Below are 27,910 nucleotides of genomic sequence, written 5' to 3'. Positions count from 1 at the left end.
GACGCAGAATCCTGTCCCATTGTTTCCCTATTTGAAATTGGCCAGATCGAACTATATGGGATCAGAAGTTATGGCCAAAATACAAATTCATACGAAAAAATCGCGTAAAAATGTCACTCTTTTCGGCACTTATCCTCAACTGATTTGCTCGCAAACAAGTTGCAATCGACGCAAAATCCTGTCCCATTGTTTCCTATTTGAAATTGGTCAGATCGGACTATGGGATCAGAAGTTATGACCAAAATACAAATTCATACGAAAAAAACGCGTAAAAATGTCACTCATTTTTCGGGAACTTATTCTTAACCGATTTGCTCGCAACAAGTTGTATTCGATGCAGAATCCTGTCCCATTGTTTCCTATTGAAATTGGCCAGACTCGAACTATGGGATCAGAAGTTATGGCCAAAATACAAATCCATACGAAAAAATCGCGTAAAAAATGTCACTCTTTTTCCGGGAACTTATCCTTAATCGATTTGCTCACAACAAGTTGCATTCGACGTAGAATCCTGTCCCGTTGTTTCCTATTTGAAATTGGTCAGATCGGACTATGGGATCAGAAGTTATGGCCAAAATACAAATTCATACGAAAAAATCGCGTAAAAAATGTCACTCATTTTTCGAGCTTTTATCCTCAACGGATTTGCTCGCAACAAATTGCAATCGACGCAGAATCCTGTCCCATTGTTTCCTATTTGAAATTGGCCAGATGGAACTATTAGATCGAAAGTTACGGCCAAAATACAAATTCATACGAAAAAAAATCGCGTAAAAAATGTCACCATTTTCCGGGCCCTTATCCTCAACTGATTTGCTCGCAAACAAGTTGCATTCGACGCAGAATCCTGTCCCATTGTTTCCTATTTGAAATTGGCCAGATCGGACTATGGGATCAAAAGTTATGGCCAAAACACAAAATCATACGAAAAAATCGATGTAAAAATGTCACTCATTTTTCGGGCACTTATCCTCAACTGATTTGCTCGTAAGAAGTTGCATTCGACGCAGAATCCTGTTCCATTGTTTCCTATTTGAAATTGGCCAGATCGGACTATGAGATCGAGAGTTAGGGCCAAAATACAAATTCATACGAAAATATTGCGTAAGAAATGTCACTCATTTTTCAGGCACTTATTCTCAACCGAGTTGCTCGCAACAAATTGCATTCGACGCAAAATCCTTTCCCATTGTTTCCTATTAAAATTGGACAGGTCGGACTATGGGATTGGAAGTTATGACCAAAACACCTAACCTTAATCGATTCACACGAAACAAGTTGCATTCGACGCAGAATCCTGTCCCATTGTTTCCTATTGAAAATTGACTAGATCGGACTATGGGATCGGAAGATATGGCCGAAACACCATTTTAGCCTTTTTATACGAAAAGGCTGTATGTTCGCTCCAAAACCAAACTTTTTACAGAAGGCCTGGAGACCCATAGTGTTATTGTGCTTCCAGTTGAAAACCGAAGTGAGCTCTCGCGACGATTGAGTTTTTCCTTATTTCCTGATGTCGCAACTGCATCGCGACTAGTGCGCATCTATGCCACCGCCGTGCGCCATGATGCGCACTAGTCGCGACGCAGTTGCGACCACAGGAAACGGGAGAAAATCGATTGTCGCGAGAGCTCACTTCGGTTTTCAACTGAAGTACAATATATACCAATCGATTCAGCTCGACGAACTGAGATGATGTCTCTGTCTCTCCACTTCATACGGGAGTTTGGCAGAAAGACGGTCATGAGATTTATATCATAACAAATATTGCCTCCGCTCGCGTGATGGGAATGACATTTTCGTTTTCTTTTGTGTAGTCGGAGCTTCAGTTCAACTAACATCCAAAAGTGATATCCTTAAAATATATGACTGGGTGAAATAAAACAGGGTTATGTACGTCAAAAAGATTGGAAAAGGAAACAAAAATGTCGAAATTCTTATTAGCATATTGTAGATCAAGCTGAAAACCGAACTGAGGTCCCGCGAAATCGCATTTTCTCGCATTTCCGGATGTTGCAACTGCATCGCGAGTAGTGCGCAACCAGGTATCTGGCACCCCAATCCTACCCACTACGTTCTGACAATAGCCAACATCTTTGAGTTTCCCATTGTTCTATTGAAATTGGGTTTCCACTGACAATTCTATTTTGTAAACAAACCATTATTCCGAACTGATTTTTCCAAATGGACGTAAAAATTTTCACCATTTTTCGAGAACTTGTGCGAAAGTATGAATACGAGGTGTATTTGAACAAGAATATTGACACCTTTAAAAATGTTCATATTTCGATCGGCACCAAGCGCCCTACTTCGCCAAAATATTAAGATATTTGAAACATATTTTCAATGGGAGGTTTTCGATGACTATAATTACGTCTTCCTGTTAAATTAATCGATGATTATGATGCTGGCATCAAAAACATGGCCGCTTCGCAGACTCCTGTGCGCAACTGTGCCATAGTCGGGCACCACTCGCGATGCAGTTGCGACATCCGGAAATGGGACAAAATATGATTTTCGGTTTTCAACTGGATCTACAATATCTTTGCCATAAATAATCTGATTTTCATAGAACGGACAAAGAAATTTGTCTTTTTTACTCCTAGCCACTAGCTCATCTTTTTCAAGCACACACATTTTACGAAGGTCGAGAAAGGCACCATCACCGCTAGGTGGATTAATCTGGGTTTTTGCTTCAACCTTTTTTCCCTTCGACCTTTTGTCCTCTCGACCTTTTGACCTTCGACCGTTTGACTCATTTTTTTGTTTCGACTTTTTGTCTATTCCACCTTATGAGCATTCACTCTTTTGTCCTTTCGACCGTTTGACCTTCGACTTTTTTGTGTGGCAGTGAAACAGCACTTGCCGTTTACTATACAAAGCAAATATTCAAATGTTTCTAAAACATCAAAGCAGACCTAATGTGAACTACAACCGATGGTCGCATTATTATTAATCAAAGCAATCGGGCTATATTTCGACAGACATGTAGTTAACCATCAAATGGCATAAGGTAGGGTAAGACGGTATAATATGCCCCCCCTAAGGCAACTCCTTGATAACTTTTTACTTTTCAACGCAATTTATACAAACTTTGTGTTATTTGGTAGGCCAGGAAGTCGCAAATGTATTACCCGTGAGTAGTCATATAAAAATATTACAAATAACACGTAATAAAGTTTTTTTGAAAAGTCGTGAAAAAATGGATTTCAAGAAGTGCCTGGGCAATACGCCCCACCTTAACCAAAGACGTTCCATAGCCCTTCATTAGTATTTTATCAATCCCATAATAAAAAGGTTACAAATCCTTATGTGCTTGACATTAAAAAACCAACATAAGTCCATTCCAGCAGGTTGGAATTACATTTCAATAGTTCCCATATAATTTGGTAGCAACTGCTGCAAGCTCGCCGTGCTTGTGTCCTGTTGGTAAGGGCATATTGTCCTGCCTACACTGGGGCGTTTTGACCAGTGAAACATATTTTTAAAAAAAGTAACATTTTTGAAGATGGAAGCAATTTTATATCATATTAACCACTGAGAAAAGTTATTTGGTTGCCCAACTGAGTGTTCCAGTGCAAGTTTTGCAGACAGTATGCTAGCATCGCTCCAGAATGTTGAGCAAACAAACATTGAAAGTTACATCAAAACTGTAACTTTTTGTATTTTTCTATTATTTTTATTACGTAATACAAAAATACTCCCATATTCACATAGGATGATGGTTTTACGAATAATAATTGGTACCAACAGATTTTGACCCTTAGTTAGTTATAGTTTTCTAGAAATCAAAGTGGGGCGTTTTGGCCAGGTGGGGCGCATTATACCGTCTTACCCTACCCAAAGTGGCTCCCGCTTGCCTACAGTCGGATTAAACTCCACATTTGGCGATCCTGCTGGATGTCTAGAACAAACAAACTGTAGAATCAAGCAAGCGGAAGCACACATGGGAATGCTGAGTTGTTTGTCTAAACTAGTGAAAGTGATGTGATCCGCTAAAAAAGTTTGCGATAACAATAAAATGGATAAATTTGGCCTACGGGTGAGTGCATTCGAAATAAATAAATAAATAAGTAGTATACGTTGAGTTAAAAAAAAATTCAGTTTGATAGCCGTTGAGGCTGTTGTCCGATGAAAGAGTAATATGTACAGTTTAACAGTTTCTCTTCAATTTTACTTTTTCATTGGCGTGTGGAGGGTCTTTGCAGTGTGCCCCACCTGTGTTGCTGCTTGATTTGATTCATTTCTGCATCTTATTCGCGTGATTGTGCTTCGGGTTCTTATTTTGACTGGGCGTCTCGATGTGTCGAGAGGCGCTCGCATAGAAAACTATGAATTCTTCGACTAAATCCTCAAAATTGCGCTTCAAGATTTATCTTTAAAAAAATTGGTCCCAAGCACACGTGTAAAGCGTCTCATAGTCAACAAATGAAACTTTTCTGATAGTGCTATCAATTTTGATACCAGAATAAATAAAACGCGTTGGCTAATTCAACTTAGACATACTTAGCAGTGTTCAGTACAAATAGTTACTACAAAATTTTAGAATGAGCGTGAGTGGTGCTTGCATATGGTGCTCAGTGCGACTTTGTGTTGCTAATCTTCGTAAAGAGCGCGAGTGGTGCTCGCTCAAAATACTCAGTACGAGTTATTGTGGCATTTCTTTTAATGAGCGCGAGTGGTGCTCGCCTATGGTGCTCAGTGCGACTTAGTGTATAGTTTTATATACCAATCGACTCAGCTCGACGAATTGAGGTGATGTCTGTTTGTGTGTATGTATGTATGTGTATGTGTATGTGTGTATGTGTACAAAAATTTGTAGACACACTTTTTTTAACTTAGCATTGGCTGAATTACTCGCAACAAGTTCTACAAGTTCGACTGAGAATCCTGTCCCATTGTTTGCTATTGAAAATTGGCCAAATTGGACTATGGGATCAAGAATTATGGCCAAAATACTATTTTCTATGCGCATAACACGCTAATATTGCCTTTCTCGTATACAAAGTATACGTAAAGGCTATATGTTCGCTCCAAAAACGAACTTTTTATAGGAGTCCCGGAGACCCATAGTGTTATATACCGATCGACTCAGCTCGACGAATTGAAGTGATGTCTGTGTGTGTGTATGTGTATGTGTGTGTGTGTATGTGTGTATGTGTGTGTATGTGTGTGCGCAAAATAATCTCACTCATTTTTCAGGCACTTGTCATTAACCGATTCGCTCGCAACAAGTTGCATTCGACGCGGAATCTTGTCCCATTGTTTCGAATTGAAAATTGGCCGAATCGGACTATGGGCTTCGGAGTTATGGCCAAAATATATTTTTTTACAACAAAAATTCTCACTCACTTTTTAGACACTAAGCCTTAGCTGATTTACTCGCAACAAGTTTCATTCAACGCAGAATCATGTCCCATTGTTTCGTATTGAAAATTGGACAGATCGGACTATGGGTTTCGAAGTTATGGCCAAAATCCACTTTTTCACATGAGAAACACGTACAAAATTCTCACTCATTTTTCAGGCACTTATCCTTAACCAATTTGCTCGCAACAAGTTTTGTTCGACGTGAAATCCTGTCCCATTGTTTCGTATTGAAAATTGGTCGAATCGAACTATGGGATTCGAAGTAATGGCCAAAATACATTTGTTGACAAGAAAAATTCTCACTCATTTTTTAGGCACTTACTTTTAGCCGATTTGCCTGCAACAAGTTACATTCGACGCAGAATCTTGTTCCATTGTTTCGTATTGAAAATTAAACAGATCGGTATTAAACAGATATGGCCAAAGTTTATTTTTGCCTTTTTGCCTTTCTCGTATACAAAGTATACGTAAAGGCTATATGTTCGCTCAAAAACGAACTTTTTATAGGAGTTCGAGACCCATAGTGTTAAATACCAATCGACTCAGTTCGACGAATTGAGGTGATGTCTGTGTGTGTATGTGTGTGTGTGTGTGTGTGTATGTGTGTGCGCAAAATAATCTCACTCATTTTTCAGGCACTTATCCTTAACCGATTTGCTCGCAACTAGATGCATTCGACGCGGAATCTTGCCCCATTGTTTCGTATTGAAAATTGGCCCAATCGGACTATGGGCTTGGGAATTATGTCCAAAATATATTTTTTTATAAGAAAAATTCTCACTTTTTAGGCACTTACCCTTGGACACTTAGACAAGCAACAAGTTTCATTCGACGTAGAATCTTGCACAATTGTTTCATATTGAAAATTGGCCCAATCAGACTATGGGTTTCTAAGTTATGGCCAAAATTATTTTTTTTACTTGAGAAACGCCTACAAAATTCTCACTCATTTTTCAGGCACTTATCTTTAACGGATTTTCTCGCAACAAATTGCATTCGGCGCGGAATCTTGTCTCATTGTTTCGTATTGAAAATTGGCCCAATCGGACTATGGGCTTCGGAATTATGGCCAAAATATATATTTTTTTAAGAAAAATTCTCACTCACTTTTTAGGCACTTACTCTTAGCTGATTTACTCGCAACAAGTTTCATTCAACGTAGAATCTTGCCCAATTGTTTCGTATGGAAATTGGCCCAATCGGACTATGGGTTTCGAAGTTATGGCCAAATTTTTGCCATAGTTGAGACCCATAGTGTTATATACCGATCGATTCAGCTCGACGAATTGAGGTGATGTCTGTGTGTGCGTGTGTGTATGTGTGTGTATTTGTGTGTATGTGTGTATGTGTGTGCGCAAAATAATCTCACTCATTTTTCAGGCACTTATCCTTAACCGATTTACTCGCAACAAGTTGCATTCGACGCGGAACCTTGTTCCATTGTTTCGCATTGAAAACTGACCCAATCAGACTATGGGCTTCGGAGCTATGGCCAAAATATATTTGTTTACAAGAAACATTCTCACTTACTTTTTAGGTACTTACTCTTAGCTGATTTACTCGCAATAAGTTTTATTCGACGCAGAATCTTGTCCCATTGTTTCGTATTGAAAATTGGACAGAACGGACTATGAACTTCGAAGTTATGGCCAAAATTCTTTTTTTATACCAAAAGTGCCTAGAAATTACTCACTCGAAAAAAAAACGAGAAAGGCACCATCACCGCTAGGTGGATTAATCTGGGTTTTCTTTTAACTTTTTCCTTTTTAATTCTTCCTTTTCTCTTTTTACTTTTTCCTTTTTTCCTTTTCACTTGCTCCATTTTTCTTTATACTTTCCTTTCCATTTTTTCCTCTTTCTTTTTTCTTTTCTTTATTCCTTCTTTCTTCATTCTTCCTTTTTTCATCTTTTTTTCTTTCGAACTTCTTCCTGCTTTCTCCTTCTTTCGTCCACCTATCTTCCTTCTTTCTCTCTTTTTTCCCTTTTTTCTTCGACGTTTCTTCTTTCTCTATTCCTTCTTTTTTCCTTTTCTCTTCCTTCGCTGCTCTTTTTTATTCCTTCTTTCTCCTTCTTTTCTTCTTTCTTCCTTCTTTCTTCTTTCTTCCTTCTTTCTTCCGGTTTTCTTCCTTATTCCTTTGTTCTTCCTTCTTTTTTCCTTCCTTCCTTCTTTTACTTCCATCTTCCTTCTTTCTTTCTTCTTCATGATTTTTTTTTCAATTCATTGTTCTTATTTTTCTTATTCTTTGCTCCCTTCTCCCTTCTCAATTCATTCCCTTCTCGTCTACATATCTCTTTTTATCTTTTCCCTCCTTCCTTCTTTCTTCCCTCCCACTCCTCTATTCTCACTTCTCACGTTTGATTTCTAAATTCTCAGTTTTCACTTCTCATTTCTTACTTGTCATTTCTCACTACTCTCTTTAACTTTTCACTTCTAATTTCTCATACCTCACTTCTCTCTTTTCACGAAAATTCTAGATACTTAACAAACTCATTAGCATTAAAGAAGTACGACAAGGATATGGCTAGAGTTCCGATGCATGGCCAAATCACAGTGTTACTGTTTTGTTTTCTCAATGATGCTCTTGAGAAAACAAAACAAGAACTGTTACGATACCGATACTGCATTACTTCTTAATAGTAATGGAGTAATTGGACATGCACTTATTTATACACTAAGGATACGAGGAATGCTACAATAGATCTAATAACTGATCGCAGTAGCACGCCCCAACAGGAAAAAAGCCCTAGCATATTTGAAACTCGTTGAAAGACCTTTGGTTACGAACGGACTGATCTACATTTGAAATTGATTACCGCATACATTTGCCATTCCTGAACGTACGAGAACAAATACGACATATTCTGTTCGTAGGATCAAAATGTTAAGATTATTATTGAATTTTCTCAGAATAAAAACGTACTTGATTTAAAACGTGTTTTATTTCTCGCGCCGGTTCACACACTGACTTAGGAACTAATCATCCGAAAGCACCGTCAAGATTAATCAAGCCGTTCTCGAGTTTAAGTATCACCAATAGAAAAACATTAATTTTTATATATAGAGAACAATTTTTCCAATTTTACGGCATTTTTTGGGAGCTTCAACTTTTAATTTTTCTTAAACCTTCGTTGGGCTATGAAGAACAAATCATCCAAAGACACCAAAAGAAGGATTGAATATAAATCTTTCAAAAACCACATTGGTGGCTCACAAGGAAAAGAAACAATTCATTTTATATTTAAAAACTGAAAGGAACAGATTTGAAACTTTCAAATTCAGCCAAGCTTCTTGGAGTTAGACTTGAATTGGATCATTTTATTCAACTAGAAGCTGAGAAAAATACTTCGAGGATCAGAAAACTTTCAATTTTTTTCGGAGGTGACTTGAAAGGGCAAACAAAATTAGTATCAACTCGCTCATCACAAACAATGATGACTGGATGAGGAGAAGATACAACTTTCATCGATGTTTTGATGTAATTAATCTTGAGCGAAGTATATGGACAAGTGGTGGACCAAATCTTCGCTCAGGATCAATTGTGTTTTACACCGACGGCTCAAAGCTGAACAATCAAGTTGGAGCAGGCGTGACTGGCCCAGGGCTAAATATTTCAATTTCCATGGGCAAGTGGCCAACTATTTTCCAAGCTGAAGTTCAGGCTATTCTGGAATGCTCTAATTTATGCTTAAGTCTTAGGAACATTAAAAAATAGAGGGCATTTGGAAGAACACCTTTATTGTGAGACAGTCAAAACGTTTCATTAAGCCAAACGTATTCAGTACTCGCAAAATCCTAGATCTTACACAAAAATAGCTTAGCACATATGTAGGTCCTGTAACAGGTCATTGCCCGAGTCGATATCTCTTGAAGCTGTTAGGAGAACTTCAAGAAGATGTATGTCGTTTCTGTGGCATACATGTTGAAGACTCGGAACATCTTTTACGCTATTGTCCGGAAATTTTCAGAAAGAGATTTCAATTTCCACAGGGGCTGAGAAAACCCTCTGAATTTTTGAGAACAAATCCCAATACGATTCATCAGAACCATAATACCGAATTGGGAAAATTCTGCCAGTCAAGGCGATGCGATTGCTCTAAATAGCAATAATGCGTCAACTTGACAAAACTATATAAAATGGGGCATATATCACAATAGATCTAAAAAATGGTCGCAGCGATTGAAATACCCAACAAGGAAAAAAAATCCGAAGGCAAGATTGATCCAGCCATTCTACAGTTTTAGCGACAGTAACCAACAAACATTCGTTTTTTATATATAGATCACTGATTGAGAATATGCCAAACTATCAGTTGCCATACAATAATGTTCACTCACTATCACTTGATTTGCTTTTTCAACGACAAAGATAATTCTAAAAATAGATCGGACTGGACCATATCCTAGGTTGGTATTTCGGATTGGTATGTAGCCGCTGGACAGCGAGAGCCGTCAAAGAGGGCCTTCGTAGCTTAGACAAGAAAGCACCTGTCTAGCTTACTCGGGTTGTGAGTTCGATTCCTACCAGTCGCCTTCAGCACATTTTTCGAATAAGTAAAGAACTGATTCAAATACAAAATTCATTTGAATCTATTTATATACATAAAAATATATTAATAAATTTCTGACTGTCTGAATCTTATAGACTCCCAAACTACTGAACCGCTCGGCGTGAAAATTTGTATGCAGAAGTTTTTGGGGCCGGGGAAGATTCTTAAGATGGTTCGATACCCTTCCCCCTTTTGGTATAAGGACCTCCCATACAAGTATAACATCAATTTCTTCATAAAGCTTAGTACGCAGATCTCAAGAAAAATGCTCAAGGAAAGTTTGATCTAATTACCGAAGTAATTTTGACAACTGGTAAACGCAATTGAAAAAGTAGGCGGCAATATAGCAAGATGATAAAGAAAAAATGTCATCAAGCAGGTAAGTATCTGTAAACAATAAATTTGAAAAAATATTCGGTTTTAAACATTTCTACATTTTTCGCAGTTTTGCGGTTTTTGATAATGGCTGCCTTAACCTCGACCAAATAATTGTTGCAAACGAAGCGGAGAAGGTGGACTTGGAGATGCCGTAGCGAAAAAACAATTCAAAAACGGAGTTTCTACCGAGTGCATTGCCGACATTGGTTGAATTGCAGCTGGGCCATTGTAATTCGGGATGAGGAGTATTGATACATATTGAATAACTCTTTCTCTAGTGAATAATTATTAATTTGTTTCTTGTTGTAGTTTTGTGATTCGTCTAGAAGACATAAGTTTTTCGACGAAACTTTCAATATGGAGAGGAAAAATTCGACCGCCTCAAATTGAATTGAGTGAGATCTCTCCCCACTACGGAACACACGGCTGAACGGTACGGCACGAGACTGATCTGGCAACTATCATCGTATTGATTGCTCTCTATTTCCGAGCTTTGCCCGCTGAATAAATTGTTACCGCATACCGGGGTGTTATCCGTATATTCTGCATCCCTGCATCCCATATTCTGCAGTAGAGTCTTGCTGAAGTCAATTCTCTGTAGTTTTTTTCGCTTTCATCGACCCGTGCGGGAAATTCGAAACTCAGTTTCGTAAATTGAAACCTTCGAGAAAGGACATGACTGACCTAGAGCGTCATCTTCACCAGTTAAAGAATGAGCTTTGTCAAGCTGTGCGTCTGGAGATTTCTAGCATTCATGAGATAAACCGGCCAAGGGCCGAGATATTTGGTTAATAAAGATTATAATAATATTAAATTTTCTAGCATGACACATGTAAACTTGCCTCAGCTCTTTGCACATTCATTGTCTGTTGAAGGCACAATGGTTGAGTCACCGGAAGAATACCTGCCCATTGCTTCATATTGCTAGTTGCTGTATAGGGTTGCGACGTTTAATCATCTTTCTCTTTCAAGCGCACGGCGAAGATAGAGTTTGTTTTCATCGGGAAACGTTTCGATGAAAACAAATCCTATCTTTCCTTTGCGCTTGAAAGAGAAAGATGATTAAACGCCAGCAACCTCTATGCCGTCGTGGCATGCATGTCTAGCTAGTAACGTTTCATAAAGCTTTCCGTGTTGGTTCGAGTCAATCACCTGAGCCTGATATGCGAGCCTACTATCGTTATATTGATCCCACTCTACTTCCGAACTTTGCCCGCTGAACATTACACCGACGTATGCCGCTGTCGTCTTGATCTTCCTCTTCTATTTCTATGATTTCCCGCAGAAGTAATGATTTTTCCAGTACAGTTTGCTTCAATTATATTTCCAGCTGCTCAAGTTCCGCTTCATCCTCCTCTTTTTTTATTTTTTTCTGTGTAATTGTAAAGGTGTTTGTGGAGGCCAACAAGATACCGAATATCCGTAAAAATGATCAATTTGTAAATTTCATTGTACAGGATTTTTTTTCACAATTTGTGAGCGCCGGAATTCTTTCAGAATAATTTGTTGTCATATCCTGAATATAGGGAGGTGGCGATCGAATAGAGTTAATGGGTGGCGTGGGTCAGCGTGAACAAATTTAATTAATTTCAAGTTCTTCCTGGAATTCCTTTAGGAAGTTAAGGTATTCTTCCGGAGGTTCGTCCAAGAACTCCTCCGGGAGTTCTTCCAGGATTCCTCTAGAAATTCGTCCAGAAATACCTTGGGAAATTCATCCAGGAATTCCTCCGGAAGATCCATCAGGAATTCCTTCGGGAGTTCCACCAGGAATTCCTCCGGAAGTTCCATCAGCAATTCCTCCGGAAGTTCGTCCAGGAATTCCTCCGGAGGTTAGACCAGAGATTCTTCTGGAAGTTCGTCAAGGGATTCCTCTGGAAGTTCCATCAGGAATTCCTCCGTAAGTTCCATCAGGAATTCCTCGTTCGGGAGTTGCTCCGGAAGTATCATCAGGAATTCCTCCGGGAGTTCCACCAGGAATTCCTCCGGAAGTTCCACCAGGAATTCCTCCGGAAGTTCCATCAGCAATTCCTCCGGAAGTTCGTCCAGGAATTCCTCCGGAAGTTCCATCAGGAATTCCTCCGGAAGTTCCATCAGCAATTCCTCCGGAAGTTCGTCCAGGAATTCCTCCGGAAGTTCCAACAAGAATTCATCCGGAAATTCAATCAGAAATTCCTCCGAAAATTCCATCAGGAAGTTCCTCTAAAAATTATTATTATTAAAATCTTTATTAAAGAGGTTTTTAGCCCAAGGCTAGTTCACCTCCGACCTCTGAAAATTCCTCCGGAAGTTCCACCAGAAATTCCTTAGGAATTTTGTCCAGGAATTCCTTTGGAAGTTCGTCCAGAAATGCTTCCGGAAGATAGTTCAAGAATTCCTCCGGAGGTGCTTCCAAGAATTTCTCCGATAGTTTCTTCAGCAATTCCTACGGAAATATCTTCAGTTATTCCTCCGGAAGTTCCATCAGGTATTTCTCCGATAGTTCCATCAGAAATTCCTCCGGAAGTTCCACCAGGAATTCCTCCGGAAGTTCCACCAGGAATTCTTTCGGAAGTTTCATCAGGAATACCTCCGGAAATTCCATAAAGAATTCCTCCGGAAGTTTCTTCAGGAATTCCTCTGGAAGCTCCTCCAAGAATTCCTCCGGTAGTTCCTCTAGAAATTCCTTGGATATTATTTCCAGGAATTCCTCCGGAAGTTCGTCTAGGAATTCTTCCGAAAATTCGTCCGGGAATTCCTCCGAAAGAACTTCCAAGATTTACTCCGAAAGTTCCTTTAGGAATTCCTCCGGAAATTCCTTCAGGTATTCCTCCGGAAATTCCATCAGCTATTCCTCCGAAAGTTCCATCAGGAATTCCTCCGGAAGTTCCAGCAGGAATTAATCCGGAAGTTTAATCAGAAAATCCTTCGAAGGTTCCTAAAGGAGATTCTCCGAAGGTACCAACAGGTATTCCTCTGGAAGTTCCTCCGGAAGTTCCTCCAAGTATTTCTCCGGAAGTTTCTTCTGAAATTTCTCCGGAAGTCCTTCCAGAAATTCCTCCGGAAGTTCCTCCAGGAATACCTCCGAAAGTTCTTCCAGGAATTTCTCCGGAAGTTCCTCCAGGAATTTCTCCGGTAGTTTTTCCTAGAATTTCTTCCAGAAAGAACTTCCTAAGGATGAAACTTCCGGAGGATTTCCTGATGGATCTTCTGAAGGAATTCTTTGAGGAACTTCCGGAGGAATTCCTGGAAAAACTTCTTGAGGAATTCCTGGAAGAACTTCCTTGAGAATTCCTGGAAGTACTTCCGGAGAAATTCCTGATGGAACTTCAAGAGGAATTGCTGATGGAACTTCCCCAGCCAACACAAAATCGCATATGCTAGCAAATAAGTGTACAAGGTGGAGGCGATATAGGCCCATTCCTCTATTTTACTGCGTGCAAAATGCACGTATAAGGCCTCCACTTTGTACATTTATTCGCTATGATATACGATCTTGTGTTTGCTGGGTCCTGAGGAATGCCTGATGGAACTTCCGAAGGAATTCGTGAAGGAACTTCCGGAGGAATTCCTGATGGAACTTCCAGAGGAATCCCTGATGGAACTTCCGGAGGAATCCCTGATGCATCTGCCGGAGGAATTCCTGTTGCAACTTCCGGAGGTATTCCTGATAGAACTTCCAGAGGAATTCCCGATGGAGTTTCCGGAGGAATTCCTGATGGAACTTCCGGAGGAATTCGTTATGGAACTTCCGAGAGAATTTCTGGAGGAATTCCTGTAGAAACTTTCGGAGGAATTCCTGGAGGAACTTCCGGAGTAATTCCTGGAGGAACTTCCGGAGTAATGTCTGGAGAAACTTCCGGAGGAATTCCTGGAGAAACTTCCGGAGGAATTCCTGGAGAAACTTCCGGAGGAATTCCTGGAGAAACTTCCGAAGGAATTCTTGGAGGAACTTCCGAAGGAATTCCTAGAGGAACTTCCGATGGAATTCCTAGAGGAATTTCCGAAGGAATTCCTAGAGGAACTTCCGAAGGAATTCCTGGAGGAACTTCCGAAGGAATTCCTGGAGGAACTTCCGAAGGAATTCCTGGAGGAATTTCCGAAGGAATTCCTGGAGGAACTTTCGAAAGAATTCCTGGAGGAATTTTCGAAAGAATTCCTGGAGGAACTTCCGAAGGAATTCCTGGAGGAACTTCCGAAGGAATTCCTGGAGGAACTTCCGAAGGAATTCCTGGAGGAACTTCCAAAGAATTCCTGGAGGAACTTCCGAAGGAATTCCTAGAGGAACTTCCGAAGGAATTCCTAGAGGAACTTCCGAAGGAATTCCTAGAGGAACTTCCGAAGGAATTCCTGGAGGAACTTCAAAAGTTATAAGAACGGCAGATATTACTAGCAACTGGTAATATAATCTAGTAAGGGAGCATCTATAAATTACGAAGGAATTCCCGAGGAAACTTCTGGAGGAAATCCTGGAGAAACTTCCTGAGGAAATCCTGAGGGAACTTCCGGAAGAAGTCCTGGGGGAACTCCGGAAGAAGTCCCGGGAGAACTTCCAGATGGGATCCGGAAGACCTTCCGAAGGAGCTACCGGGATAACTTCCGAAAGAAGAACCGAAGAAACTCCCAAAGAGACAAGGAACTCGCGAAAGAACTCCTGGGAAAACTTCCGAGGGAACTCCCTGAGGAACTCTCGGAGGAGTTCCGAAGGAACTTTCGGGGAAATTTCCAAAGGAACTCCCGGGGGAACTTCTGGAGGAACTTCCGGAGGAAATTTTGAGGGAACTTCCGGAGGAAATCCTGAGGGAACTTCCGGAGGAAGTCCTGAAGGAACTTCCGGAGGAAGTCCTGGGGGAACTTTCGAAAGGAGCCCCGGGGGAACTTTTACAGGTGGACGAACTTCTAGAGGAGGCCTGGAGGAACATCCGGAGGAAGTGCCGAGGGAGCTTCCGCAGGAGGATCCGGAGGACATTCCGAAGGAACTCCCGGGGTAACTTCCGAAAGAAGACCCGAAGATACTTCCAAAGGAACTCCTGAGGGAACTTCCGCAGGGAGACCCTGAGGAACTTCCAAAGGAAATCCCGAAGGAACTCGTGATGGAACTCCCGGAGAGACTCTCGGTGGAACTCGCGGAGGATTTTCCGTAGGAAGTCCCAGAGGAACTTTCGAAGGAACTCCCGGGGAAGTTTCCGAAGGAATTCCTGAGGGAATTTGTGTAGGAACTCCCGAGGAAATTTGTGGAGAAACTCCCGGGGACCTTTAGGAGGGAATCCTTTGAAGGAAACTTTCCAGAGGAAGTCGCGGAGGAACATCCGGAGGAAGTCCCGGGGGAGCTTCCGAAGGAAGATCCGGAGGAACTTCCAAAGGAACTCCCGGAGGGACTTCCAAAGGAACACCCGAAAAAACTCGGGAAAGAACTCCTGCGGAAACATCCGAGGGAACTCCCGGGGAAACTGCCAAAGGAACTCCCGGGGGAACTCCCAAAGGAACTCCCGGGGAACTCCCAGAGGCACTCGCAGAGGAATTCCCAGGGGAGCTCCTGGTGGAATTCCGGAGAAACTCTTGGAGGAACTCGCAGTGGAACTTCCGGAGGAAGTCCCAGAGGAACTTCCGAAGGAACTCCCGGGGAAACTTCCGATAGAACTGAAAGAACTGAAAGAACTCCCGAGGGAATTTCTGAAGAAACGGAGGAAATCATGGAGAAACTTCCGGAGGAATTCTTGGAGGAACTTTCGGGGGAAATCTCGAAGGAACTTCCGGGGGAATTCTTGGAGAAACTTCCGGGGGAATTCCTGGAGGAACAGCCGGGGGAATTACTGGAGGAACTTCCGAGGGAATTCCTGGAGTAACTTCCGAGGGAATTCTTGAAGGAACTTCCGAGGGAATTCCTCGAGGAACTTCCGGAGGAATTCCTGGAAGAATTTCGGGGGGAATTCCTGGAGGAATTTCCGGGGGAATTCCTGGAGGAACTTTCGGGGGAAATCCTGGAGGAACTTTTGGGGGAATTCCTGGAGGAACTGCCGGGGGAACTACTTGAAGAACTTCCGAGGGAATTCCTGGAGGAACTTCCGAGTGAGTTCCTGGAGGAACTTCCGGTATAGTGCCTGAAGGAACTTCCTTGGGTGTTCCTGGAGGAACTTCCTTGGGAGTTCCTGGAGGAACTACCTCAGGAGGATTTTTGGAGCAAGTCTTGAAGAATTTCGAATTATTGATGTGAATCCCTGGAGGATTTTTTTTAATACATTCTTGAATGATTTCTCGACCAGCAATTAGCAATAGAGCTAGAACAGATTCAAATTGTCATTAAATTTGCTCTATTTAAAAAAATGTGCAAAACCCATTGACTTACTGCTTTATAGCCATCGGTGAGGTACAAAATATTCGGCGGCGAAATTAAAATGCATTCAATTCGTTTTGGAATAGCTAAGTAATTTCATTGAGAATGCCACTAAGAATTCTTCAAAATGTTTCTTCAGAAATTTCATTGGATATTAACATAAACTCCTTCGGAAAACCCTCCAGAGGAATTATTATTGTTCAGGAATTCTTCCAAACATTGCATTCTATTGAAAATACCTCCAGGGATTTCTTCAAAAATAATCTCTCCAGGCATCACTCAAAATTTCTCCTGGAACTCCTCTGGAAGCACTTCTAGGAATATGTTGGGAAATTCTTCTTTACAAAACGTCTTTCGTATATTTCTTCATGAATCTCTACGAAAACATTTTCTGAATAAAATCAAGTACTCACTCAGAATAATTTCCAGCGACTAAGAAAGTATGCCAGGAGCAATTTCAGAGAAAATTCCAGCAGTATTTATTCAAAGGAATTCTAGAATCAATTTCAGGAGATACAGTGGCTGTTTGATAACTGCAACGCGTTTTAGACATTCAATAATGCTTGTCAAACGACATCAGATACAATAAAATTGCCTTTAATTGTGTGGCGCATTATAGCTGCTGTTGACTTTGACATCATTTTGAACTGTAAATGTGCATGCAACTATCGAATTGCAGTTAAAAAGCATTGCAGCTAAATGACTTGCATGTCTACTGTATGTCAAATAAATCCATCGGATATTCCAGATGTATTTCTTGAGGAAATTTCAGTTTTCTTGGAAAGATTTCCAGAGCTCCTGGAGAAATTTGCAGGACTCCCAAAAGTATTCTTAGATTTTGTAAAAATATTCCCGGAATTCACGAAGGAATAGCATTTCTAGAGATCCACCATTTCAGGAGAAGTTTATTAGCTGTCCTAGAGATTATCCAGCACTTCTTGGGGATTTTTTTTTCGCATTCTGCCGTCATGGATGAATGGATGAAATGGATGGAAAATATTCAAAATGATGGTTCATATGCCTCATTCTGCCTCAGTTACTCTATCAGTGATCTGTGGGAAATTTTGGTTTTTGAGAAAAACGATGGCTTCTGGTGAGAGCATGTTCAAGTTTTTATATTACATCTCAAAGTTTTTTGATAACAACTAGCAGGCACTGTAAACTAATAAGGTTGAATTATTGAGTTTTGGTCGCGGATTTCTTAATATTCGAATAAATGATAAGAGGGTGTAAACGAAACGTCGGGCTGTTACAACCGTGCAAAGATGCGCGAAGCGAGATAGCAAACTCATTCCATTTTGCATCCATTTATCCGATTCTTCGAAAGTATATTAGCGACTTTCGGAAACGCTTTATCGCTGTAATGCCTTTATTTTAAAATAAAATCGTCATTATCCATACTGTTGGTAAATTGATTGTCGTTTCCCACCAACTAGGCACGCTCCTTCTTGGGAGCAAAACATTCGAATTAACGCACAAAGTGCCGTTTCTTTCACCAAAACATGGAGCGGTATTTAAAATTTGCGGTAGAAAGTAGGGGTATCTAGACGAATGACCGATTTGGTCGCAAGATCAGTCATCCATTTCATCCTACGAAAAAGTCGAAGCCGCCCATCTTCTCCGAACCGGAAAGTTTATTTTCCAACCAGTGTGTCATCTATTGGAACCAACGTATCCTCCCTGCGCACAAAGAAACTCAGATCGCTTCACTGTTGATTTGACCGTTCCACTGGCACCTGGGAATTCAACCTGAAATTAAGCAAAGTCAGGTCATGTTGTCAGTACTCACGCAATTCCCCTTCGACTGGAACCTAAGAAGAACTGTCCGGACAAACAGTTGTCTAGTTCAGATTTGCAGAAAAAAAAACATTGCTGTGCAGAAAAAACGTCAATTTTACTTGCGGAATAATGCATCTGTGCATTATTCCGCTAGGGAAGACGTCAGTCTGTGTTTTCTTCACTGCAATACGCCTGCTATTACCTGATTATTCGCTTTCCTTGTAAGCTCCGTACTGCCCAAGGAATATCAGTACAGGAATCATTACTTGACCTCTACTTGCCCTATCTATTTGCACAGTACTTTAGAAGTCCATACCACCCTTAACTCGAAAATTAATTAGAGAATAAATCAATTTTAGGCGAAACGATTTCTTCGGGTCTGCTAGTAGAGAATAAAAATAAAACATTTTTCGTGTTAGATCTTACATATGCTGTGCATTTTAACATCAAGTTTTTAAGCATTATTGATGTTTCCTGTATAAAAAGCACAATGGAAGTACATTTAATCCTAAATGTAATAATATTAGGTTATTGTGATGATCCCTTTGACCAGCTTACCAAGTATTTGATGTTCCTCATCTCAATTTTGCCATGACTCCATTGTTACTTCTATATTGGTGCACGGACGGTTGACTGTGTTTCTTTATAAATTTGTCTTCTCTAGACTGGACCGTGAATTGAACTTGTCTTCTCCGGATTTGCTGTAATGTACACTACCATAGTACAATAACTGCAATGCGTTTTAGGCAACAAAACGTTGTTAGTTGACGTAAGCTATATTACTTTCACTCCGTTTTGACGTGAAGTATCCAAAATGAATTAAATCGCAGATCAAAACATTGCATTTCACTGTCTTGCAATTACCAAACGTCTACTGTACCAATCTGCTGCGAAATTTAAATCGATGTTTATCTACGATCCGAACCCATCCGGAACATACAAAAATTCTAGCCAAACCCAGCTAATTTTGCATTCAGATCTGTTTCTTGACCAAAGTCTTGTTTAGCTTGCACCTGATCAAACAAGCTAGAAGCATGCTTTGAATGTCTAATGAGCTGCAACTATTTGGTATAAATTGTTCTACACGTTCGTACATTGTGTCAGTTTTCGAAGCATCTTCATTGCATATCCCCCACCGAAAAAAGTGAAAACCAAATCAATCAAGGCAAGAAATGATTAAACCGGTACGTTCCGATCCCAGTAGTCCAGTTCGCTTTCAAATCATTCAAGCGATTTTGTTTTGATTCGTTTCAGCTGTGCATCGTTTTGGCAACGGTGATCGCCGCTTGCTGCGCTGCTCCGGTGGCACAAACCAATTACCCCCTCTATGGCGTACCAACGGCCTACAATTTGGGTACTGCTGGCGCCTATCCGTATGGCTCCATCGGTGGATATCCGGCGACTTACGGAGCCGCAGATGTCTACTCGGGAGGTTACGCTGCACCGATTGCAAATGCCTATGGTGGAGGGCTTCCGCTGACTTACCTATGATGAACGAGTTCTGCTTTTTCTTGTGTAGCTATGGATATTTTTTGAAGGGTTGTGCTTTACTTTAATTCTAAATAAGGAGCCATGGTTAGGAGTTGTACAATACATATACATAAGTATAATATGCGTAAATTTGTATTGTAAAATGTTACGTAGCCGTGTTTTGAAGAATCACCCATGGAATCACCCAATTCGAATTCTTATTTTGCGCTTGCTCATCTGAACAGCTTCATCTTAAACGAGCTTTTCTTGATACGCTGCAGAGGTGAACATGGGCTGAAAACCCTTTTAATAAAGAAGAAAAAAATTCTTGATACGCTGGAGTTGTTGCTAAAGAATCTTCTTTTCTATGTTCCTATTAAAGGAATTAGACTACGGGTAGAAAAATCAATGCCAGAAAGACAATAACAAAAGACTAGTTTATTATGAAAAGATTCAGCACTCATCTTCAAAATTATTTCAAGCTGAAATGTTATTTGTTTAACAAATGTGTACATGTTTCGAATTAGAAAACTGTGAGTGAGAATGTCATATTTTTCAAAAATCAGCGTTTTATAACAGCATTTTTTCAGCAGCCTAAAAAGGCTGGTTTTTGTTTAAATTTTATTCGACTCGTTAAAACAAATATATTATTGAGTAACCCTATTCGAAAACAATCAGAATTCAGAGATATTAATTCAATGAATAACGCACCAAGCGTCTCCATGCTTCTGCAAACCATGTAGAATGTGAGGTGCAGATGGTGCTACGATTGTGTCCGAAAAAGCTCATTGCAAACTACACCGCATCCAGAAAAGCTGAAGTTCTACACCATCAAGCTGGAAAAGCTTTTTCGACTATGCACTCTATTTTTAAGGACGATGCATCGCCCTCGTGCTTTCAAACAGCTGACTGTTGGAAACACCGCAGAATTTTGGGACGTAATCGGAGTAATCCAACACGTGCTTCTGGATGCGATAGCGTTCGCTCACGCTCTCAAGTTCTATCCCACGGAACCCTCTCAATCGCACACAGTCGTTCCTCTCCATGTTGTCATTTTTCCACATCGAAGCAGGCTATATTTACAACCTCCTACGAAACCATTAGCATCGTAGCAAACCATGCTCTATGCTTCTGGATAACTACTCTGCCATGCAAACGACGACGACGTCGCCGTACGAAGGAGCTGCGAGCAATCGAGCGTCGACGAGGTGATTACCAAAATGTCAAACTATCGGGATTTTTTGCATACTGCATTCTGAAGTGTCGTCGGTGAAGTGTCCTGCGTCCGCGAGTTGGGGTGCCATGATTGTGCGGTGTGTAAAAATCCTTCTGGCCGTGGTGCTGAGTTTGACTTTTACCATTTCCCTGGCCAAGCTGGTGCTGTGCGTGTGGAGTGAGTGGTTCATAGAAAATTCGGCCGATTACGAGATCCTGCACGGGTATCCGCCGCTTCGTCGGGGCGGTAGCCGCTCCAGCAGCCTCGTCGACGAATGGCTGGAGCAGAGTCAATTAGGCAAATACAGACAGCTCTTCCGTGACAGAGGTGAGTTTCCGTGTTCCTGAATCATTTGTTTAATGGCAGAAGGGTCATCTTCTGCCGTGGTTGCGGCTTGGGAAGGGTGTGGGGAATGCAGCGGGAGCGTGGTTGGAACTAGTTAGAAAAGTTTCCTCATGCTTCAGTTTCAACAGATTGTGTGGCAAAAATCGTAGTTGGAATAATTCAATTAATAATGAAGTATTCTACGGGAGGCTTTTCTGAATGTGCTAGCCTTATAGTGACTTGCTCAATATTCATCACACGTAAAATTTGTATCTTGCATTTATGGCAAGATATAGCGCCGAAGAGCACATGTTACGACTCAACAGAAGCCTGGAGGGAAAGGCTGTGGAAGCTGTGCGCCGTCGACTTCTGTTCCATATAAATCTGTCTATACTAACTACTCAAAACACCACTTTCGGATCGGAAATAATTTTAAATTCTGATTGATGATTTGAGTGTATTACTTCTACGTTTTTATTAGGATCTGTGCAATTAGGACGTACATGTCTGAGTTTGGAAGATGCTATTAGCATTTCCATATCATTGTAAATCGTTTAACTTCACGTAGAAGTAATACACTCAAATCATTAATTAGTGTACTACCCCTGGTGGGGGCATCCATCAATTCAGCTGTTATTGGTCGACGGTACAGCAGCAATGCCTTCCTCTGCTATGTTCTCTCCGAGGCAGATGGTTGCGACGAGACGGACGCATGGAGAAAACAAATCTGTGCAATAAAAATCCTATTCGACTAGATGCTGATGTAATATTAGAATTTTGGAGACAGTATTCATCGATAGAAAATCCTTCCGCACGCGATGGCATATGAGCAAATCAAACCACCTTCCTTTTGCCAGTGGAGATATATCAGCTTCCACACTGATATTCTTCCCTCCCCCTTCATACGGGAGTTTGGCAGAAGGAAAGTCGTGCGATATGTGCCATCGCAAATATTGCCTTCCGCTCGCTTTCAAATTGACTTCTCTAAAAACATTCTTCATGCCTGCCGTATCCTAACGGAACTATCAATTCTATACTTTCGCCTCTAATTCTATCATGAACATGTACGTCTGAGTTTGGAAGATGATATTAGCATTTCCATATCATTTTTAAATTCTGGAGATGTCGCGACAGAAGGCGGAGAAATTGCCGACACTGATTGATTTTTGGGTCACCAATAGGTGCTGAGTTACAGAATTTATAGTCTGGTCGAGGATCTGGTGGGACTGATCAACAGATATGATTACATTCAGGCTGTTGACGAAAGATGATGCGGAACTGCTGACCGGCTTTCGGATGCCTACTAAGCAAGGTGTGGACGTTAAATGTTGATTAAAAATCCCTTCATGAATGCAATGAACGCAATTTAGTCCTTATTTACCGTGTCAGCGAAACGCAATTGAGGAAGATTAAACCACAAAGTCAGCGTAAGACAGAAGATAAAAACCAAGATTAATCCACCTAGCGTTGGTGGTGCCTTTCTCGCATTTAGTTAAGACACCAACCTTATATGGGGTTTATATGGTCCGATGTACCATTTTCTTCGTAACTTTGAAACGCAATGACCGATCGTTATAAAATTCAATAGTGATCAACAAGGCTTTGTCCCCTGTCGAATAAAACTTGTTGCGAGAAAATCGGTTAAGGATTACTATACGAAAAGTTGTCTAATGTTTTTTATAGCTTTTGTGCACACACACACACACATAAACACATAAACACATACATACACACGGACAGACAGAGATGTGCTCAGCTCGTCGAGCTGAGTCGATTGGTATATAACACTATGGGTCTCAGAGGCTTCTATAAAAAGTTCGTTTTCGGAGTGAAATGATAGCCTTTCGGTACAACTTAGTTGTACGAGAAAGGCAAAAAGATGATAGTAAACTGAACCGTGTCATCAGAAACAATCTTGCCTGCAGTCCAAAAAAACCGAGTGGAGGCAAAGCGGAAGCCTCTTAAAAACGTTCTGACGGAACAATCGACAGATGACAAGCACCCCCAAAAGGTCACCAGGAATCGGCAGCCGTTAGAAATGAAACCAATTAAGTTTTTGCAATTGAATCTCCACCATGCTAAAGGTGCAGCCAGGGAAAGTGATTGGTTTTATAATCCACATCATTCCGGGTTGGTAACGTGTCGTGGCATACGACTGACCATATATAAAATGGCAAAAGCTACCGGAGCTGTTTTGATCGATATGAGAAAGTTTTAATTAATAATAGGATAAGGAACGTTGCGGCTGATTGGGGTCCACAGCGAGAAAAAAAATGTACACGATATACCCTCGGTTCTGGTAGTAGAATTACTAGAAAAGAAGGATATGGGGAAAACGGTTCATTGGTTTGCAACTAGGATGGCAAATCTACCGGAAAAAACACCGGAGTCAGGATGCCGCGTTCAGCCGGAATGTACTGATTCGGCTGTACTGCTTGATCGGGTTACCCGCAAAAAAGGGAAATTGGCTGCGGCAGCTGTCAAAAAGGTTGCTTGGAAAAAGAGAAGAAAGAAAAACATCACAGAAAAATAATAACAAAATGGATTGTAGATAGAAATATGACAACAACAAAATGTATTTAGTTTTTCCTGCAATATGTATTTATTGAAATGAGCTGCGCGTTCAGTTTTATTGTGAAACCTAGTAAAAAAGGGAGATTGAGCACTATGCGCCGTCAAAATTATGTAGTTATGGGCAATACATTGGACATAATTATGACATCGATATCCCAAATATCCACTTAATCTATTTATTTTCCCCACCAATATATTTGTAAGTCTAACCATTTGCAAAACAGTTCTATACACGGTGTAAATATTATCTAAAAGTGAATTTCAGTGATGAATTTCACTGACTTGAAAATGCTTTTCTATTTTCAATATGGCCATCATGCATATCGAACAGAAAAACGTTGCTCTCATCAAACACCGTAATAAACTCTTTGCAATGCAAATATTCTTATTGAGGTTATTCATTCGACCAAATAACAGTCAAAAATTGTGGCTTTGATCGAGCTTTGAAAACATGACTTATTACGCTCTCCGTCACAACCGTAGAGCTGCCCATAAGATCAATCACCATTTGACGTTTGAAGCTTTTTCAGCAGATTTATGAGAGGTTTATTGATAGCAATAAGAGCGCCAATGATACTTGACAACTGGTCACGGTGATTGCTGTCATAAATCCGCCATAAGAATTAAATAAATCCAACAAGCAATGAAATTGTTACTTGGGTATGGTCGAAATCTATTTCTCTGATTTGCTTGCTGAATGCTTGCGATAGCTCGTACTAGCGGCGGGAATTAGGTATTTCATCTGCAACGGGCTAACGCATGGTCAGGTTTTACTGGAACCAATTTCTTTCAAGCGTCCAGAACACTCCGCCAACAAACCTTGAACAATCATGAATCAGATTTGAAGTCCGTCAGTCAGTCCCAACACCTAATGGACGTTCAACCCACCGATCCCTTTACACTTCGGCGGTTGCTGGGAGTGTTTGAGTTTCAGTTTGTTCAGAAAATCACTCTAACATCAATTAATTTCCTGTTAAGTACAACCAAATTCCATCAACCCACGATCACATTTGGCGACAGACCATATATACTGAAAAGATCATTGACAGTAATGGTCAATTTGTACGATGACAAGCTCTGGAAGAAATAGGTGGCAAAGCTGAAAAATCCCAGGTGCTAAATCCAAACATCCAAACGTTGACGTGGTGGACTAAGTGCTTGCAACCAATGAAGCCAAACCAGGAAGATAACCTGATGCTGATTGTGGACGTCAACCTCCCAAGGAGTTGCTGGCCTCGAGGGCGTGTGTTTAAAGCGTTACAATCCAAAGACGATCAGGTTTGCCATGTTACTGTTACTCCACAGCAGACATTCCCATTCACCTCGCAGGTCACCCAGGCAATGCTCCACGGTATGAGGCTTACCAAGCCTTGGGTTTTGGACATGAATAGAGAATAGATAGGCCTGGGTGATATAACAATTAAAATCACTTTAGTAGAGAATCACCAATTTGGTTGGAGGCACTACGGATCGGTTTTTAGTTGTCGTTCTTAGTCCTTACCGATCTCCTGCAATCTTGCTAATTTACTCCATCACACTAGCTGAGCATCCCGTAAAAGAGATCTCCTAGAAGGTCATATTGGCTGTAGAATAATTCACATTGAGTATTATATTTATTTCTATATCACTTCTGACTATCACTGTTACCTCTTGCAAAACACAAAGCCCATGCACTGAGCTTCTGTACAGCACTTTATTTCAATATGTGTCTCTGCCGGTCAGGCTAATTCTTATCCCCTCTGGAACTAGGTAGTCAACTGCTTGAGTATTAACCGACAACTGATCTCATCCAGTCAATCTCAGACGTACATCACCCTGTGATACTTTGGATGGCGATAATTTAAACAGAGCGCAGGCGAATTTAGAAAGCAGATAATCCTAAGAAATTCAGAGATTGGCAAACGAGGAGCGTCAGGATTCCAGCCCATCTCCATATCAATACGGATGCTGCTTCGTATGCATTTGTAACTCATTCTCTGTTAGTTTAGTACCGTGTGATACGTAAGTGATGAGTAGTGTGCAGGTTCGGAAAGGCCAGGGACTGTGCACTGCAGCTGATGATTTGTTCTGTTAGAAGCTTCAATACCAGCTTACGCGAGATAACTGTGGCAGGTTACAACTTTTTTTATTAGGGCAGTCCATGCTTTGACTAAAACTGCCTGAGAAATACCATGATGAAATACTTCCTTGAGTCGTTTTGTTACTATAAAAGTTACTTTCGGCTTTAAATAGGATCAATTGTCATTTGGGCTTGCTACATAAGGAGTCTATACAAACTCTGCAGCTCTGAAAAAAATCAGACCAAAAAAGTGGGAAAGTGAAGACGAGTAGTAAGAGCTGAATCCTTCATGATTGCCAAAGGAATAGCTCTGAAACATCACCACGCTGCTTGCTTACTCATAATATGCATCCTGACCAACTTTCAGCTTTATAAATCAACTTGATATCGAAATATTCATTTCCGGAATCATGATATCAATATTTGATTATGGCATTTTATGGTTTCATGTACAATAAACTTTAATTTATTTTGTTGAGACTGAACGTATTTTATTATTTCATGTGAATGTTTGCATAAAGCTAGATCTAGAGATTTCCGCAGGCATCAAGATTAAGTGGCTTAGAAAAGGTTGCAAATGAGGCCAACTGTCTTTTATAATGGTTTACAAATAGATTACGATAGGTTTTTGGTGCCAAATTCGTATTCATGTTTTGTCATATTCTGATCTTGAAACCCTTTCTTGCATTTACCCTTCAAAACCATTTCAATAGTGGGCCAAATAGGCAGATACTACTCTGCTCATGATCGCATATTTGTAACATTTGCATTTTTGTTAATTTTGTAAATCTTTTGTCAATCCTTTCCACAAATTTAATCATTTCCAGCTTTCCACAGATAAGCAAGTTAGTAAAGCCTATTTTACAGCTGTGGGATTAGATGCGTAAATCGAGCTTTCTGAACGATTTACAGACTTTTTACAAAATGAACAAAAATGCGAGTGTTACAAATATGCGATCATGGGCAGTACTCTCCAAGAGGTTTTGGTGTTAGCGATAAATAATAAAATGCCTTGACTATGGTTTTATTGTTGTAGAATTCAAATACTCTTGTAGTAAATCATAAATCTTAAAATATTACTTCCTTCCTCCGGGCCTCCGGTCCTTTCGGGTCTTCATCGGCAGGACGGTCCTTCATCGTATAACGTTCTGTTAAACTGTTCTGTAACATACCAACTGCCCTTTTTGCAATTCTGAGCTCAATCGAGCAATCAAAACCAACTTCCATATCGAATGAGTGACGGAGGTGTATTGTTCCATATATTTTGGCGGGAATCTCCATACAAACTTCTATGCGTCAGCTTATGCAACAATCAATTAAGCTGAAATTTTGAGAGATTGATTTTCTCACCCACAGACTTAATCGTGGGGGGTGCCCCGTGAAATTCGACGACATTTTTTTCTCCCCATACTACGCTGGGCCAGTCTAGTAGACAACGATTCACGACGATTATGGAAACGAAGAAGTTCTTGATCGGCATCACCGAGGGAATTCAGCCAGCCGTCCTGGATATACCGGTAGACCTTCTTGAGCACCGGTTCCGATTTGGTACTTTGTTGTACTGCCCTAAAACGTAAAGGTAACGCATTAAAAGTATTGCATACTACTGACCTAATGTAGCAGATGCGATAACGAAGTCTTCGTCTTGCTTCACGTGGCGGTTGATGAGACGAGAAAGAATATCCGCGTTTCCGGATTTCTCGGTGGGCACGTATTGCATATTGAAATCGTACGAGAGTAGCGTTAGGGCCCATCGTTGTAGACGGTTGGCAGTGTATACTGGGATGCCCTTTTTGCTACCGAAGATTCTCAGTAACTTACGACCGAAACGAATTCCATGCTGGTCAAGCAAATGGGCGAGGTACTTTATCTGCTCACGTCC

The 27,910-nt window shown here is 40.7% G+C and overlaps 1 protein-coding gene and 2 long non-coding RNA genes across 4 annotated transcripts in view; 2 read left to right on the top strand and 1 right to left on the bottom strand.

Moving 5' to 3' along the window:
• Positions 1–10,162: 10,162 nt before the first annotated feature.
• LOC134218322 (uncharacterized) lies at positions 10,163–11,058 on the top strand. Its single transcript, XR_009981307.1, has 3 exons — positions 10,163–10,297; positions 10,364–10,541; positions 10,606–11,058. It is a non-coding gene; the product is annotated as an uncharacterized LOC134218322 (long non-coding RNA).
• A 9,881-nt stretch (positions 11,059–20,939) lies between these two features.
• Positions 20,940–27,910, top strand: part of LOC134213870 (apoptosis-resistant E3 ubiquitin protein ligase 1) — a 187,702-nt gene continuing 180,731 nt past the window's right edge. Inside the window, exon 1 of one of the 2 annotated variants that reach the window (XM_062693299.1) lies at positions 20,940–21,398. In XM_062693299.1, coding sequence (XP_062549283.1) covers positions 21,158–21,398 — 241 coding nt within the window. In that variant the 5' untranslated portion in view covers positions 20,940–21,157. The remainder of the gene's footprint in view (positions 21,399–27,910) is intronic. The other variant, XM_062693300.1, reaches the window with a different exon arrangement.
• Positions 25,269–25,732, bottom strand: LOC134218321 (uncharacterized). Its single transcript, XR_009981306.1, has 3 exons — positions 25,617–25,732; positions 25,471–25,552; positions 25,269–25,373 (listed from the first exon to the last, which is right to left on the bottom strand). It is a non-coding gene; the product is annotated as an uncharacterized LOC134218321 (long non-coding RNA).

This window comes from Armigeres subalbatus, chromosome 2 (assembly GCF_024139115.2).
Source record: "Armigeres subalbatus isolate Guangzhou_Male chromosome 2, GZ_Asu_2, whole genome shotgun sequence".
NCBI classification, from domain to species: domain Eukaryota; kingdom Metazoa; phylum Arthropoda; class Insecta; order Diptera; family Culicidae; genus Armigeres; species Armigeres subalbatus.
This window is presented reverse-complemented; position numbering and strand designations above follow the sequence as displayed.